The sequence below is a fragment of the Notamacropus eugenii genome, chromosome 3 (assembly GCF_028372415.1).
Source record: "Notamacropus eugenii isolate mMacEug1 chromosome 3, mMacEug1.pri_v2, whole genome shotgun sequence".
NCBI classification, from domain to species: domain Eukaryota; kingdom Metazoa; phylum Chordata; class Mammalia; order Diprotodontia; family Macropodidae; genus Notamacropus; species Notamacropus eugenii.
Genome location: NC_092874.1, coordinates 107,336,032 through 107,353,730, shown reverse-complemented (window position 1 = coordinate 107,353,730; position 17,699 = coordinate 107,336,032). Strand labels below are relative to the sequence as shown.

The 17,699-nt window shown below is 37.7% G+C and overlaps 1 protein-coding gene and 1 long non-coding RNA gene across 3 annotated transcripts in view; one reads left to right on the top strand and one right to left on the bottom strand.

The window, feature by feature from the left end:
* Positions 1-237: 237 nt before the first annotated feature.
* Positions 238-17,699, top strand: part of WEE2 (WEE2 oocyte meiosis inhibiting kinase) — a 23,588-nt gene continuing 6,126 nt past the window's right edge. Inside the window, exons 1-7 of one of the 2 annotated variants that reach the window (XM_072652530.1) lie at positions 238-382; positions 654-1,115; positions 7,767-7,960; positions 10,797-10,848; positions 11,719-11,891; positions 13,389-13,510; positions 16,923-17,069. In XM_072652530.1, the coding sequence (XP_072508631.1) occupies positions 690-1,115; positions 7,767-7,960; positions 10,797-10,848; positions 11,719-11,891; positions 13,389-13,510; positions 16,923-17,069 (1,114 nt within the window). In that variant the 5' untranslated portion in view covers positions 238-382; positions 654-689. Of the gene's footprint in view, positions 383-653; positions 1,116-7,766; positions 7,961-10,796; positions 10,849-11,679; positions 11,892-13,388; positions 13,511-16,922; positions 17,070-17,699 lie in introns of both variants that reach the window. The other variant, XM_072652529.1, reaches the window with a different exon arrangement.
* Positions 16,726-17,699, bottom strand: part of LOC140533158 (uncharacterized) — a 22,496-nt gene continuing 21,522 nt past the window's right edge. Inside the window, exon 2 of the long non-coding RNA XR_011976813.1 lies at positions 16,726-17,198. This is a non-coding gene — a long non-coding RNA (uncharacterized lncRNA). The remainder of the gene's footprint in view (positions 17,199-17,699) is intronic.

Below are 17,699 nucleotides of genomic sequence, written 5' to 3'. Positions count from 1 at the left end.
TTGGTCTGTCCTTTTATCCTTCCTAACAGCCCTTTGATCACTCATTCCTCTGAAAATTGAAGTTATACAGTCCGTGTGAATCTGCACTGGGGTGAACATGTCAGAGGATCCAGAGAAGTTGCCCTATTAGGGACCTGAGCTAGAGCCAAAGTCTATGTGAGGCTTTTTAGCTATGGTGATTAAGTACCGGTGGGCTGAATGGTAATTACAAGCTGTTAGCTTAAAACACGGGCAGGTGAGTATTTATAAATAGTGTGTGCTAGGCTTACTGCTCACTTTTTTCTCTGCGAGAATGGACTTCATCCCAAGCTTTTGCTAGTGGGATTAAAAAAATACATCTAGGAAATGAAATCCATGTTTGACTAACATGTGAAACATAGGGGTAAGGGGAGAAAGAGTGGAGGACCTAGAAGGTTGGGGTGTAGGTTTTAATATTTCATAGGCTCCAAGAGGTTTTCTTTATTCCAAGTACAAGTGAGTCCTGTAAGCATAAGCTGAGGGTTACAGAGGTGGGTGGTGGTTAAGTTGTATCAATTGGTAGGTAATATTTAAGGTGTATCAATTAGTACTTCAGTGGTGCATCTTGACCACTGTATTGGATAGAGGGAAACACACCTTGAGGACCAAATCTTCTCCTCTTCTCTCTGCTGCAGACTACTGACCAGTACTTTGAAGCCCTTTCAGCTGAGATGGAAGGAAATAAGAACAAGGATGACCTGGAGCTGAAATGGAATATCTCCTTCCCTAGTGAAAAAGATGTGGGGAATCTAGGAGGAAGGGAGGAAGGAAAAAACAGTAAGAAATTCCAGGAAGCATCCCAGAGCTCTACTCCACATTCTTCACCAACTTCCCATTGGCCTGCATCCTCATTTCGGACCCCAGAGAAGATTGTCGTGCCTCAGTCCCCATTGACTAGTGTGGTTCCTGAGGGGATGCCCATGTGGATCTCCAGTCAACCTACACCTCCCCACAGCAATTCCAGAGATAGTCCTGACCAGACAGCAAATATCTTCTTGCTGCAGAGTCCTTTGTCACGCCCTGTAGTTCACATTTCTAGGACCCCAGAAGTATCCTGGAAAAAGTTGCAACTTTATGACTCTCCGCGTACACCCAAGGTAAGCATGTTAGAAAGATGATAGCTAAAGTCTGTCTTAAATACTTCCCTTTTGGAGATACAATGTGTTTTTCATTTTCTGAAGGGGAAAAAAAGCATAATCACTTTTTATATTTTCATTTAGTGTTCTATTTATGAATCTTAACAAACTTGAAACACTCTAACCTTTTCTTGAGATAATCAGTCAGTCAACAAACATTTGTTGTCGAGTCATTTCAGTTGTATCTGCCTCTCCGTGACCAACTTGAGTTTTCTTGGCAGAGATACTGAAGTGGTTTGCCATTTTCTTTTCCAGATCATTTTACGGATGAGGAAATGAGACAAACCAGGTTAAATGACTTGTCGAGGCTCACACAGCTGGGAAGTGTCTGAGGCTGCATTGGAACTTGGGTTTTCCTGATTCTAGGGCCTGCATTCTATTCACTGCACTACCCAGCTGCCCTTCAATAAACATCTATTAAGAGCTTAACTGTGCTAAGCATAGTACAAACAGGCAAAACACAGCCCCTACACTCCAGGAGCTCACAGGGGAGACATAGCAAACAATTATATGGAAACTAGTGATAAATTGGAAAAAATCAATTAGGGGAAGGCAGACCATAAATGAAGATAGGCAAGATTTGAGATGAAATTTGTGTCACATTTTATCCACATTAAGGTGCATTTCTAGTTTATTCTTTTTTTTTAAAAATGAATTTTATTGACATCTTTCTTTTCATAGTTCCTACATTTCCTTCTGTTCTTCTCCTCCTATAGAAAACCATCCATTTAAACAAACAAAAAACCTTTAAAAAAAGGAGTGAAGACATAAGGGGAGAAATTAAGCAAACATTAAAACAAGTCTAACTTTATTACAATGTTCCACATTTGTGGATCCAACTTTTGCAAGGGGAAGGGAGGGTGCCTTTATGCCTCCTTTTTTGAGGCAAAGCTTGGTCATTATATTCATCATTATATTTATATGATTATTATTATATTATATCATTATATTTCTGAAATATTCAGTTTAGGCTTTAATTCTTTCCCTTTACGTTGTTGTATTTTTGTATGTATTATTTTCCTAGTTTTGTTTAGTTCATTGTGCATCAGTTCCTCCAAGTCTTTCCAGACTTCTCTGTATTTGTTATGCTTACTTTTTCTTATAGCACAATAATAGCATGTTTGTATAATTTATTCAGCCATTTTTCCAGCTGATGGGCATCTGTCTGCCTTCTTTCCAGTTCTTTGCCACAACAAAAAGTGCTGCTATGAATATTCTGGTACTTTTAAAGGAACCTTTTTTTCTTTTTTTTTTTCCATGACTTCCTTGGGGTTAAGAGGCCAAGAATTAGTCCCTTTATTTATCTAATTCCAAACTGCTTCTTTGAATAGCTAGAATCCACAGCTTAACCTACAGTGGTTTAGTGTGCCTGTCCTTCCACTACCCTCCAACATATCTTTCTTTTATCATCTTTGGTAATTTACTGGGTATGAGGTGGAAATCCTCAGATGTTTTGATTTGCTTATTTAGCAATTTGAAGCATTCTTTCCTATGGTTATTAATAGTTTCTCTTTGGGGGAGTGTTTGCTCCTATCCTTTAACCATCTGGACCTTCCAATATATTTTTCAGATCATATAAAGAATAGCAAAGCTCTACTGTAAAGTACCTATTAAATGGATAGGGGGCTCAGACTCCTTTATCCTGTCTGATTGATGATCAGTTGCTGATATCAGTAAACAAGGATGGAGTTTTTTTCCCTCATGCTTCTAGGGTATTTCATTTGCTGTTTTTTGTTTTGGGCTGTTTTTTTTTTTTTTAATCACATAAGCAGTTTCTTCATTCTTAAAGTGTCTCCAAGACTTAGTTCTCTGCCATCTGTATCATCTTTTATAGTTGGCCTTTTGTTCTGCCTTCCCAGACATGGTGCAGTAGATAGAGCACTGGGCCTGGAGTCAGGAAGACCAGAATTCAAATGGGGCCACCACACGTACTTAGCTCTGTAATCCTGGACAAATCACTTCTCTTTTACTCAACTGTAAAATGAAGAGAATAGGGTTATTTGAGGATCAAATGAGATAATATTTGTAAAAAGTGCTTACCACAGTGCCTGGCACTCAGTAAGTACCGTATAAGTGTTTATTCCTAGCTGTGTGATTCTGAGCAAGTCACTCAAACCTGTTCGCTTCAATTCCTCATCTGTATATAAAATGAGCTGGAGAAGGAAATGGCAAACCACTCCAGCATCTTTGCCAAGAAAAATCCCAAATGGGTTTGTGAAGAGTTGGACATAATCGAAAAACAACTGAGCAAAAACCCTTCTCTTCCCTTTGTGATTTGTGACATCAAAATATAGTTTACTTTTTGGAAGTTCATCCCTTGAAGGCTAGTTGTACGGATCCTATATATTTTAAAAATATATTTATTTTTAGTTTTCAACATTCACTTCCATCTGATTTTGAGTTCCAAATTTTCTCTCCATCTCTCCCCTCCCCACCTCAAGATAGTATGTAAATTGATATAGACTCACTATATACATTCATATTAAACGTATTTTCACATTAGTCATGTTGTAAAGAAGAAATAGAACCAATGGGAGAAGCCATAATAAAGAAAAAAACAAAAAAGAGCAAATAATATGCTTCAATCCGCAGACTAAATAGTTCCTTTTCTGGATGTGGACCACATTTTCCATCATGAGTCTTTTAGCGTTGTCTTAGATCCGTTCATTGCTAAGAGGAGATAAGTCTATCAAAGTTAGCCATTGCATAATGTGACTGCTGCTATGTACCATGTTCTCCTGGTTCTGCTCACTTCACTTAGCATCAGTTCATATAAGTCTTTCCAGGTTTTTCTGAAGTCCACTGCTTATCATTTCTTATAGCACAACAGTATTCCATTACATTCATATACCACAACTTGTTCAGCCATCCCCCAAATGATGGGCAAAAAGAGCTACTATAAATATTTTTGTACACATAGGTCCTTTTCCCATTTGTTGTATGATCTCTTTGGGATACAGATCTAGAAGTGATATTGCTGGGTCAAAAGGTATGCATAGTTTTATAACCTTTTGTGCATAGTTCCAAATTACTCTCTAGAATGGTTGGATCAGCTCACAACTCCACCAACGATGAATTAGTGTTCCAACTCTCCTACATCTTCTCCAACATTTATCATTTTCCTGTTTTATCATGTTAACCAATTTGATAGGTGTGATGTGGTACCTCACTGTTGCTTTGATTTGCATTTCTCTAATCAACAGTGATTTACAGCATTTTTTCATATAATTATAGATAGTTTTACTTTCTTAATCTGAAAACTGCCCATTCATATCCTTTGACCATTTATCAATTGGGGAATGACTCGCATTTTATAAATTTGACTCAGTTCTCTACATAGTTTAGAAATGAGGTCTTTGTTAGAGATATTGTTTTCTGCTTTCCTAGTTTTCTGCTTCCCTCCTAATCTTGGTTGCTGGCTTTGTACAAAAACTTTTCAATGTAATATAATAAAAATTATCCATTTTGCTTTTCACAATATTCTCTATCTCTTGTTTGGTCATAAATTCTTCTGTTATCCACAAATCTGATAGATAAAACTATTCCTTGCTCTCCCAGTTTACTTATAGTATCAGCCTTTATATCTAAATCATGTACTCATTTTGACTTTGTTTTCATATAGGATGTAAGATGTTGGTCTATGCTAGTTTTTGTATACTATTTTCCAATTTTCCTAACAGTTTTTCTCAAGGAGTGAGTTCTTATCCTAGAAGCTGGGGTCTTTGGGTTTATCAAACGTTAGATTACTATAGTCATTGACTGCTGCGTGTTATATGCCTAACCCATTCCACTGTGCATCCCATATTTTTACATTTGTCATTTTGCCAACATATCTTCCTTCCCCCTTTCCTCCTCATTGAATTGTCCCTGATAACAGTTGAGTAAAATTAACCTCCTTGATTCTATAGAATAAGAGCTGTGAGAGAATGTATAAACTATCCCTACTGTACATAAAATGAAAATGTGGTTGGCATTCAATAATTTATGGCTGACCAGGAATAAGGTTTTAAAATGACCTTCAAAGAAGTGAAACTCAATGAACTGTTAACTGTTTCCATCCGGTAGCAAAATTCAAGGCAATTAACTTTAATGAATGTTTATGTCTCCCGCAAATGAATGGGCATGGAAAAGAGATGTCCTGGAAGAAATTTTTAGTACTTCTAGAGTTAGAAGGGATCTTAGATCAACTAGTTAGTTCTTAGCCTTTTTTATCATGGACCTTTTTTATTAGTGGCCATCTGGTGAAGCCTCTGGATCCTCTTTTCAGAATATAATTTTTAAATACATAGAATATGTAGGATTATAAAAGACACAATTATATTGAAATAGTTATTAAACTACTTTTAAAATGCATGGACCCCATATTAAGAATGCCTAATCTAGTCCAAAGGCCTCATTGTGCAGAAATGAAAACTGGATGTGAGGTTGTCAGGTTTAGCCAACTAGCAAAAGTGATAGAACCAGAATTCAAACTCTTATTTTTGATTCTTTAAAATCCAAAGCTCTTTACACACCACCATGTTTTGGTCAGGAAAGTTGTTTTTGTTGTTGTTGTTTTTAATCTATTATGTGCTCAATGTTTGAACTGAAACCAAAATGCATTTTTAGTCATTTTGGTTTTGAATGACATTTGATAAATTTTACAGTACTTACCCATTGGTTCATTTGATATTTCACAACAATCGTTTGAGGTAAAATGTTATTATTCAGTCTTAACCAATTCTTCAAAACCCCATGGACCATAGTGTCCAATGGGATTTTTTTTAGCAAAGATGCTGGAGTGGTTTGCTCTTTTTCCTTCTGATGGCAAATGGAGGTTAAATGCCTTTCCCAAGGTCACATAACAAAGGCATTTCTGAAGCTGGATTGGAACTTAGGTCTTCCTGACTCCACTGACTATTCACTGAGTTACCAGCTGCCTCTTGAGGTTAAATAGTATTCTATTTATTTTTCTGGACCTCCTACTTCTAACCAGAGAGGAAACTCCCTCTGTCATTGTTGTTGTTCAACTGTATTCTTTTTGTTGGAGGCAATCAGGGTTAAGTGACTTGCTCAGAGTCATATAGTTAGAAGTGTCTGAGGCTGGATTTGAACTCAGGTTCTCCTGACTCCAGGGTCAGTGCTCTATATCCATCGCACCAATTGTTCAGTTGTTTTTTCTAGCTATTCATGACCCCATTTGGAGTTTTCTTGGTGAGGATACTGGAGTGGTTTGTCATTTTCTTCCCCAGCTCATTTTACAGATAAGGAAATTGAGGCAAACATTTTTGAACACATGGGTCTTTTTCTTTTTCCTTTAGGTATTCTTTCTTTGGATACACACCTAGGTAACATTGCTCTGTTACAGGCTCTACACTCAGACAGTTAATCAGAAAGCACTAGCTTATGTGCCAAGCATTATCCTAAGTACTGAGGATACAAAAAAAATAGGCAGGAAGGGGAAAATCAACAACTTTCTGCTCAATATTCCTGCTCTCTGAGAGTTTATATTCCAGTGGGGGAAGACAGCATAAAACTATCTAAGTACACAGAAGATATATACAGGGTATATGAAGGTGATCTCTGCTAATAAGCAGAGGACGGGCTAGAAAGGAAACTAAGAATGATCTCCTACCAAAAGTAGAATCTGAGCTGAATCTTAAAGTAAAAGTCAGGTGAGGGAGGCAGAGCACCCCAGGCATGGGAGAACATACAAAGGAACAGAGACAGAAATGCCCTGTCCTGTTCAGTGAACTTCGAATAGACCAATGTAGCCAATCTGTATCAAAGTTGGAACTTGAGGTCAGGTCTTACTGACTTTGAGGCTGGCTCTTTCTCCAATAGGAAACATTTTCCTCACATAGTTCAGTGAGAATTCAGTTATACTTGGGGCCAATTCATGACCAGTTTGTACTTTGTGAGAATTTCCTGTATATTAATGTCTATATTTTCCCATATCCTCGTGAAAAGTGTAGAACAAAGGATTTAACCTTTTGCCAGGCACAGATGCCAAGTCATCATGAGTTTCTACTATGAGACTTTTTTTTTTTTTTACCCACTTTGGCTTTGTTTTATGGGGAATGGTTAGGTTGGAGGCCTTTTATTTTGCTTTCTCCACCATCCCCCTTTTCATAACTCACAGACCTAATTTTGGAAAAGCCCTTCACTTTGTAAAATCTTCTGCTGATTTGTATGATCTGAGAGAATTATCACTTTTTTTAAAAAGAGTTGTCACTGCAACATAACGATGGGACCTGGATTATATAAGAAAGAGAATAAGTGTCTTGGGGCCAGGGTTTCCAGCTCCTGCATGTCTTGTGTGGTGACCTTCATTTACCTAACGTGGAACAGTGACTGAGAAATGTTTAGACAGGCAGTGAGAAGCTAGATAGTGGGGTGGGGGACAGAGTCACCCAAGTGAACAAGTGCAAGAATGTTAAGCAGTGCCTAGTAATTGGGAAGACATGTATTTACGTCTTGCCTCTGCCTAACTCTGGATAGTCACTTAACGTCTCAGTGCCTCAGCAGTTTCACCATAAGCTCCCTTTACCATTGAAATCATAGGTTTAAAAAAAATTCGTTCCAATCCTGACATGTTTTTGGAATTTAATTTTGTTGTTGGTTTCAAATCAGACCCTGCTAACAAGTAATACATGTTCTTCTGGAAAGCCATGTACAAGAAGTTCTAAGCACTTTCGACTTACACCTGACATTAGCACATACCAGATGTCTTCATCAAATCAGGTCAATGTGAACCCCTTCACCCCAGAATCCTATAGGAGGATGGTCTCTCAGTCCAGTGGCAAGAGGAAAATAGGAGAAGAGCCGTGAGTATCATCATACCTTTCTGGTTTTCCTCCTTTGATTTGTTTTATGTGCATTCATAATCTGTCCCTCTCATTGGCTCCTCTCCCTCCAATGAACAATTGAAAAAATCAAAAATTGAAAGAAAATGGATAACAAATATGCATCATCTAGCAAAACAAATTCCTACATTGATTATGCCTAAAAATGTATGTTTTTCTGTAGTTAAGTTCATCTCTCTCTGCAAGGAGGAGCATGTTTTAACTCTAGTCTTTTTAAATTCATGGGTTGTCATTGCATTCAATAGCATTGGTTTTTGCTAATGTTTTCAGTGTACAAATTCTGCTCAATTTACTCTCCTCCATTCTTTGAAATCTCAGTTTCCTTCTATTTTAGAACTTCTTATGACATAATATTCAGATAAATTCATATACAAACAAGACTCCTTTCTAAGTTGTCATGGCTACTATATAAAGAGCTGCTAAAAACATTTTTGTATTTTTTTTAAAGAATAATTAACTATCTGTCTTATGAGGTATAGTGAAGAATTTTCAGAAGTACAATTGAGATTTCCACTTTAATCAAATTAAAATTCTCTGTGTGTGCCCCTGTTAACATATGAAACCTTGACAGGGAAAGAAAGTCTACTGATAGAAGCAATCTGTTGTGTTAAGAGATACTCCTTATGCTCACGTTTCAAATTGGGTTTTATTTCCTTTATGACTAGGTCTATTGCTTTAACCGGTGTAGATTAGTAGGATAATGTCACCAGAATTATCAGTAAATAGAACTTCTGCACAAGTTATTATTAGTCTGCTTCCAGTGCTGGTAGGCTCTCTTTGAAATGTAGCCTTTGTCCAGTATATATTACTCACTACAAGCTGGAAATAACACTTAATGTAAACTTCTGACAGTCAAGGTGGTGAATTTTATGGCCGTTGTTAATATAGGGACCTTGAAAAGGAGATTAGCTTCAACTAAATACACATACCCACCCTAGATTTTGTTCAAACATATGAACATGTTCTCAAATTTCACTCCCAAATGATCAAGTAAAGGCATGGATGTTTGGGTGAATCCTGTCTTCTGGTTGTCTGTTTTCCTCAACATCCCCTTCCTCGGCAGGAAAAATCAATCCTCAGAAGGTTTAGTCATTGAAATTGTCTGAGAGAAAGTTAGGGTGGGCAGATTCATATCTCTGGGTGCTGAAATTTAGAAGGAATTGACATTCCCTTTGCCTTCAGCTGCATGGAAACCCAAGAGAATTTAGCATTTAACAAGAACCTCTAGTTAAATAGGAAATTACCAGTTGATAGCAAGTCCCCAAGGCTGTTAAAGTGCTAGAAACATATCGCTTTCATCAAGAAAGCAGACTTTTGTTACTGTTGAACCTGATGTTATCTTATGCTAAACTTGTCTTATAAGAAACTTTGTATATTTAACCCATGTTAAGTCTACTTATTTTAGACTCTTGAGTTGAGAAGAACCTTAACATGTCACAGTCAAATCTCCCCTCAATTATGAGTCACTTCCAGTAAGTGGTTATTGAGGCCTGTTACCTTACATTATTCTAGGGTTACTCTCCTCCCATAGGTTGATTGGGTTCCTAGAAGGGAGCAGATTACTCCTTACCTCAGGTTTCTAGGGGTAACCCTGAGGAGTTGGGGTTGACTTCTAATACCATTTCTTCCAAGTTCCTATCTTGGGAGTATGCTCCCCATTATTTAACAGTCATGTGGAGTTAATTAGCTTTTAGTTAGGGCTATTTAATAATGTGATGTAACAGTTGGTAAAAAACATCCCCAAGTGGCAAAGAAGGAACTCACAGCTTGTGGTTAAAGGGAAGTCCCTCTTTTCCCTTCACATAGTCCACATGAAGCTCACTTTAGATGAGCTTTGAGTTCAGAGAGTAAGTACCCCAGAAGAATCCTGAGGCTACCTGTCCTCCTGTTGGTCAATAGACATTTAATATGTCTGTTATATGCTTGGTACCATGTGACGTGCTGGGGATACAAACACAATGCCTCAAGGAGATTAGAATCTAATGAGGGAAGAGAACACATAAAAGGCAATGGGGGTTGGGGGTGAAAGGAATGGGAGAGGAGAAGGTACTTGGGGAAAAAGAGCATGATAGAGAATCAAAAGAAGTTCAAAAGCAATGTAGCTGATGGTAAACGGGGAGAAGATTGCATTGAGATTTTTCTTTAAATAGATGCCTTGGAACCCGTAGTCCCAGCCTCATTGGTCAGAGGTCCCAATGAAAGGGGCTGAAGGGACTGATGAGAGGAGAGTACCAGACAGATTCAGTCTTGTAGAATGAGATTTCCCAAATATGAATTTACTACAGAAAGAAGACATGATGGAAAAGTTCAAAGGAATCCAAAAGCAGTGTAGCTGGTGGTAAATGTGACTAAAGTGTCTACTGTTACCATGACTGGGAAAACTAAATCTTGAGGACCTTTCTAAGGTCTCAAGATTTTCTTTTGGACAAGAGGTGTTGGAGGCAAAGACACACTCTTTCCTCCACCTCTTGGGTTTACCCTCTCAAGGAGCTTGGAAGTGTTCCACCACCACTGGGCTGACTGATTAGCAAAAATTGGGCTCCAATATGGCTGTCTCGACACAGAGCATTACTGATTCTCTATAACCAGTCACATGACTCTTCCTTCTTTATACCTTGATTCAATATAGGTGTCTAGAAATTGTTTACACTGTTAATTTGGTAGCTCAATCAAAGTATTTCTCACCTGACAAAGGTATTGAAGAAGTAGTTACTTTAACTATGGAGTTGTGGGATATGGGACAGCTTTCTTATATGTGTAAGTCGTTCTGTTTGAGTTGTTTTGTTTGGTTTTCTAGTGAGGAATCTGACTTCTCTGAAGACAAGGGAGTGCAAGGACTTCCTGCCAAGGTGAGTGAGGATTTCCAGACCCTGGTGTTCTTATTCTGATTCGAGTTATTTCGTGAGATTTGCCATTTGTCTGTGATACCACACAGTGACTAGATCTGTTTGGATTTTAATCCAGGGTCTTTTTGCTATTACATTAACATCTATATCTTTTAAACCTAGGATTTCTTTTACAGTTTCATTAGCTCAGATGTTTTTCCAAATATAATGGCTTCTGCCCCCATCTGACATTAGGGAGAAGTAAGCACTGATTGAGATAAAGAATCAGAAGTTTAGAAGGGGAACACGTATTTCAACTAGATAAGCCTGCAAGACTTGTTAATGATTGAAATTTGGGGAATTAAGGAGATACAAGGCAAAGTTAACTTTTTTTCTTGGAGGTCTTATTTCTCAATTTCCCCTGTTGTACAAATGGTATTACTGCCACCCTATTTCCTCAATACTATGTTATTAAAGATCAGTTTGACTTTGGGAATTGTAAAAACCAAGTACAATTTTAGGAATCATTTGTGTATGGGCAGTTTAAACATTAGAGGTAAAGGATTTCTTTAAAGGGATAATAGGGGAAGAACAAAATGCCTAAGATTGAGCTTGGGAGAGCAAACCTCTGTAGTAATTGTTTGGGGTAAAAAGAAAAGAAAGTGGGGTGTAAGAAGAAATTAGTAGAATATGGGGTTATTGAAAATTAAGGTAATGAGAAGAAAGTCACTGATATTATTGGTGTCAAAGTTTAAGAAGGACAAATCCTTTAGATTTGGTTAGAGGAGTGCTGATGACCTTAGAATAGTTTTAGGAAGTCAAGATGACTAAAATCCCTTTCTATGTCCTTCCTAGCACATTTCATTCCATCCTCCCTTCCTTCAATCTTCTCAGAGATGTGTCATAAGAGAAAGCAACATGGTTTCCCGCTATGAAAAAGAATTCCTGGAGTTAGAAAAAATTGGGGTAGGAGCATTTGGCTCTGTCTACAAGTGCATCAAGAGGCTGGATGGATATATTTATGCTATTAAACGCTCAACAAGACGTTTGGGAGGATCTTCAAATGAGTAAGTTTAAATTTCATTACTGTGAAGTAGAGGAATTCATCCAGAACATTCAAGATTTCCATCACAATCTCATAAGATGGTAATATTTCAATATATCCTTAGATACTTAATTGGAACAGCACAGCTTGAAGCTCCATACAAAATCTTCTTGCTTTTTTCTCAGTGTTCTTGTTACGCTTACAACACGGAGGCAGTTAAGGGGTGGTGCAGTAATAGAGCTGTGGACCTGGAGTCAGAGAGATCTGAGTTCAAATCCAGCCCTAGACACTCACTAGCTTTGTAGCTTAACCACTGTCTGCCTCAGTCTCCTCACCTGTAAAATGGGGATAATAATATCATCTACCTCCCAGGATTGTTGAGAATCAAATGAGATAGTATTGTAAAGCATTTAGCACAGTGTCTGGCATATGGTAAGTACTATATAAATGTTAGTTGTTATTATTAATTATTATAACATTGCTAAGACTTCAGGTGCAGAGGCAGGGAATTAAATCTTCCAGAATAACTTGATAATGCTTTACAGTCAGCAATGTGATTTGTACACAGCTGTTGTTTTTTAACTTTGCACAAATTAGCTCTCTGTATATGTGCCTGCCTTGAAAGGACCTTTCTAGAAATATCCAATGGGTCAGGAATTCTGTCCATAAAACATTCATGTTGACTTAAGGCAGTTTCCCTTTAACTTTTGTATAAACAGTTGAAGCATCCAAGATCATGTTTAATGAATGAGGAAAAATTAGCAAGTTTGCCTTCCATTTCTTGTCCTAGAACTGAACAATCAGAATGTAAGTTTTGCTTTGACCATGGCATCGGGAAAATGAAACTGCATTTAGCATTGGGTTGCTAGAGTCAGATAACATTTTTGTGTGAAGCGGTACAAAACATTAATTAGCCTTGAGTATAAAAATACTGAAGTTGCTGTTCTTCTCATGGAAATTAGACATATGAATTAGGTTAGTTATGACTTTTACAGCCCTGTTGGGATGGAATAAGAGAAATTGGTAATACAGAATTTAAAGATGTAGGTCCAAAATACAGTCCTGGTATTTGAGCTGAAATTGACCAAGCATTATACTCTCCTGTTCTATGTATTTCCCATTCCTCTCCCCCATTTTATATTCTTCACCCTTCCTTAAGGACTAGCCCTATGTGGTCATATACTCTTGGCTGGCTTATAGTTTTGTTGGTAGGGCAAAAGACTAAAATTCAATTATTCACTGAACTCTAAAGAGTCATTCCAAGATGGAGGAAAGTATCTTTTTTTTCCCTATTGAAGCATGACGGATTATTGTGACAGTTCAAATCTTCCCCCTCTGCCCACCCCTCACACTCCACTTTGTACTGGGACTAGAAATAGAAGCACCCTTGCCTTCCTGGCAATAACCACTGAGAAACTTTCTCCTAAAGCCATCAATATTGGTATTTATTTTCTATATGTGTGAATGTTTCTAAAACATTTTGTACATGTTCTTATTGTGTTATCCTTCTGTCTCTAAGAACCTCAGCTTTGAGAGAAGTTTACGCTCATGCAGTGCTTGGACAGCATCCCCATGTTGTTCGTTACTATTCTGCATGGGCAGAGGATGACCATATGATCATTCAGAATGAGTACTGCAATGGTGAGTACTGGAACTCTGATCTCTGGGGAGTGAAATGAAATCCCAGGTCTTCAGGAACTATCCTCCATTGATGGTACCTCATGTTATGCTAGCTGCTGGTGACTTACAAAAAGGATTGTCTACTATAGACCCACAGAGGCAGCATGGCTATGGAACAGTCTCAATGGTACTGCTGCTGAGGGGTAGGGAAATGAAGTAGGTGAACTCTGCAAATCCATTTTCTGCTCCTTGACTTCGATGGTATCCAAATCTGGCATATGGCTATTGATTCCTCCTGTTTTATGTTCAACATCTGATCCAAGTTCCATAGCTGCTTCTCTATAAATTGTAAACTTGTTATTGTTAAACAACTTGTTAAATTTATAAAATTCACATACTTTTATGTCGGGGTAGATATGGGATAGATCATATATGTAGGGTATAGAAAATAATTCAGCAAAATTCTCCTATATCTACCATGTATTGGAAATACCAAGATGAAAAATGAATCTTGGCTCATCACATTCAGGTTGTACATTATAAAGCCATCTTCAATATGCTGGCTATACAGAGATGGAATCTTTGAGATATATGGGTAGGGGTTCTTAACCTGGAGTCCATAAACTTTTTTTTAATACTCTGATAACTGTATTTCAACATACTTGATTTCCTTTATAATCCTATATATTTTATGTAATGAAAAATATTTTTATAAGAAGAGATCCATTGACTTCACCAGAGGGATCTGTGACATAAAAAAAGGTTAAGAAAACCCCCCTTGTATAAGTTGACTTTCAAGGCCTCTAAATGTGGGATCAACTCAGAAAATCTGTTTACATCTATACCTTTCATATAGGCCTACAGTAGGTTAAACTTAGAGGACTAGAGGATCCTTTTTGAATGTAGATTGGTTTCAAATCCCCAGGATCTGAAGGATAACATTATATTGAATGGACTTGCCTCTGTTTAAAACAGATTTCTCTCAAAAGGTCATGGATCCTAGTGGTGATGGTCATAATATCCTTGCTCTACCTCCATCTCTCTGTCCTGCCTCACCTCCTATACGCCCCATTCCAAAAAACAAAAAAACAAAAAACTGGTTATTTCTTCCATAGAACACTATTGCGATTTTAGTAGCCACACCAGATAAGCTATAAAGGTAGGTCCCAATGAGTATGAACGCGTGATTTCTCCTAAAGTGGTTGCATTATTGAAATTCACACTTTGTTTATGAATTGGACTGGAATCAATAAGCATATCTGATATAATTACAGCTTCAAAGAGTTCCAGTTCAAATACTTTGAACTACTTTAGGAGATTCATTATTCACTTTAATTGTGACCTAGCTTTAGTGCCTTGGATTTTGAGTGCAGTAAATTCTTTAGGTCTAACTAGTCAAGAATCATGAGTCATCTCACAATTCACATTGCTCTTTCTATGAAAGTGTAATTCTTTATCCTTTTGTTAATAAACTATTCTGTATGGTTTGTTTTTGATAAACTTATAGTATGATTTAAGGAAATAATACAACCTAGGTACCTTCTAGCCAATCTAGGATTCTAGGGTTTAGAATTAGAAAGGATCTAAGTTATCTAGAATTCTCATCTCCACCTCCTTCTTTTATAGATGGAAAAAACTGAATACCAGAGAAATGAACTTCTTGCCTCAGGTCTCTCACAACATCCAGGATTTGAAACCAGATACTCTGTCTTCTAATTCATTGCCCTCCCAAGAGTACCATATTCTGTATGTTTAATCTTACATTGGGTAGAGAAGTATTCATAACATAATGAGGTAGACAGCCAGTTTTGGAGTCAGGGAAACCGGGGTTCAAATTCTCCCTCTCACATATGCTAGCTGCCTGATGTGTCTCAGGGAACTTTAAATTACAAATACTGCTATGGATAGGGAATTGGGAGGAGTTTCCACACTGGTTTTTGGGATAAATGCCCCATGCTAATGAATACACAGGTGTGAACCACCAAAAATGTCTCTGATTGTTAGTTTTCATTTACCTGATGAACTTTTGAAAAGAAGCCCAAATTTTCAAGAGGCTGGCTGTTTTCGTGTTGGAAATGCTCCCCTAATATGGGAGACCAAAGGGCTGCCCACCTATTGGCTGCTCAGGATACCTTGAGCTGTCCAAATTAGAGTCATCTTGGTGGCCTAGTGGATAGAGCATGGGACCTGGACTTAGGAGGTCAAATCCTACTTCAGATACTGACTAGCTATGTGTCCTTAGCCTAAGCCCTTTAACAAGAGAACTGTTTCACTTGAGGCTACTAAGTGCCATTAGAGTCCCATATTAAGTCAATTCAGCAAGAAGCAATAAGTCTTTACTAGGTGTCAGGCTTTGTGCTAGGCACAGTGTATTCCTAGAAATATTAAAACAAACCATAAGTAGTCTCTAATCAAGTGTTTGACTAGGGAGAAAATAGAAAAAGGAGAAAGAGTCTTCTGGCTCTTGAGGAGTTAAAAAATATAATTACTCTGCTTGCAACTTTAAGTATTAAGTGACTTTCAGGTTCACTTTGGTGTGCTTCCTCTCTTTTCTGGGAAATTACTTTCCAATTTATCTCCCAGAATCATAACAATGAGACTCCAAAAAGCATGAAATTCACATAGAGTATTTCTTCCTCCTACACTGTCTATGCCCTTACCTTCCAAGCAGGATGTAATCACTTGGGTTGCTTAAAACTTACCGAGGGACTCCAATTCTCTGTGTGTGTTTATTTATTCTTTTTCCTGTCATCCATCCCTCACTTTTTCCTTTCCTTTCTTATGAAAAGGTCATCTATATTGAACTATTTCTTCCCAAGCAAGTTTCTAGCAACATTTTTTTTTTTTGTAATAAACTGCTATACCACTCTGGTCCTCAGAAGGAGAATGATGTATTTTCCCTTCCAAGTCATAGAAAATAGACTTTTGAACAGAATTGGGTCTAAATGCAGTTTTATACAGCGGCCTTCTTATAGATCTGTCATCTGCCTTAGTCTCACCTCCTAGAGTGGTCCTTAGGATTTTACAATGATTTCAGAAATGTATAGTACTTAGGATACTCTAAAGTACTTTGAATGTACTTCCTCAGGAGGTAGGCATTATAAACATTAATAATTCCACTCCAGAATTGTTCATGGATCTCCCTAAAAGAGGGCCATAGCTCAAGTCATTTGTAAAGAGCATGCGGTGGTTTAGCACAATGGGAAACAGGGCAGAGTTATTCCAGTACTGTGGTGGGTATTAGAAAACTATTCCTTTTATTCTCTTTTATTTCACCCAAAGCCTTTACTTTCTCCTCATGCCTCTCCCAGAAGATTTCTCTTACACACAAAGGCACAGGGATTTGGATTTGTTTTTTAACAGATTGGTTTTTGTGCTTCATGATTGCCTTTGAACTCTCTCCATTTGACTTCAGCGTGTTGTTCTCTGCTAGGTGGGAGCTTGCAGGCTGCTGTGTCTGAAAATGAGAAACTTGGCCGTTTCTTCCAAGAGCCAGAACTCAAGAATATGCTCCTGCAAATCTCCATGGGGCTGAAGTATATCCATCAGTCGGGTCTGGTGCACCTAGACATCAAGCCCAGTCAGTACATATCTGCTTTCTTCTCCTTGCTACTACTGTCAGGTCCTTCCAATATCATTGTTGTCAGAATACGTGGGTATATGAAAACAAATGTTTCTGTTCATTGGCATAACATCAGACACAATTCTCCTTCAGTGGGAGAGAAAAAGGGGAAAAAAGTCAAAGTGGGAGAAAAAAACAAAACTACATATGCTTTTCCCTTGAGAAAGCAAAAGAAGAAAGTCCTACTACAATTGTTGGCAAAAATCTGGACATTGAGTAAGCTTGTATGCCTGTTTTTTATACTATTTCCTCACTTTTTTGAGTGAAGAAATAGCTAGGATAAAATGCAGTAGTGTGCTTTTAAGAGTGGGAATTTAACTGAACAGTCAAGTGTTAATAACTGGAGTATTAGGAGTTGGCCCCAGAACATGTTTTCTTGCTTTTTAGGACTTGAGGAAAGAATGGCAGTATGATTTGCCAGTGACTTAATTTCTTTGAGTCTTACTTTATTTATTGGTTAAATGGGAATAGAGAATAATGGCACTTGTTGAACCAACCTCAAAGAGTTGTCAGGATCAAATGAGATGATAAATGTAAAATATTTTGTGAACTTAGAGGGTTATATAAAACCAGGGTGTGTGTGTGTGT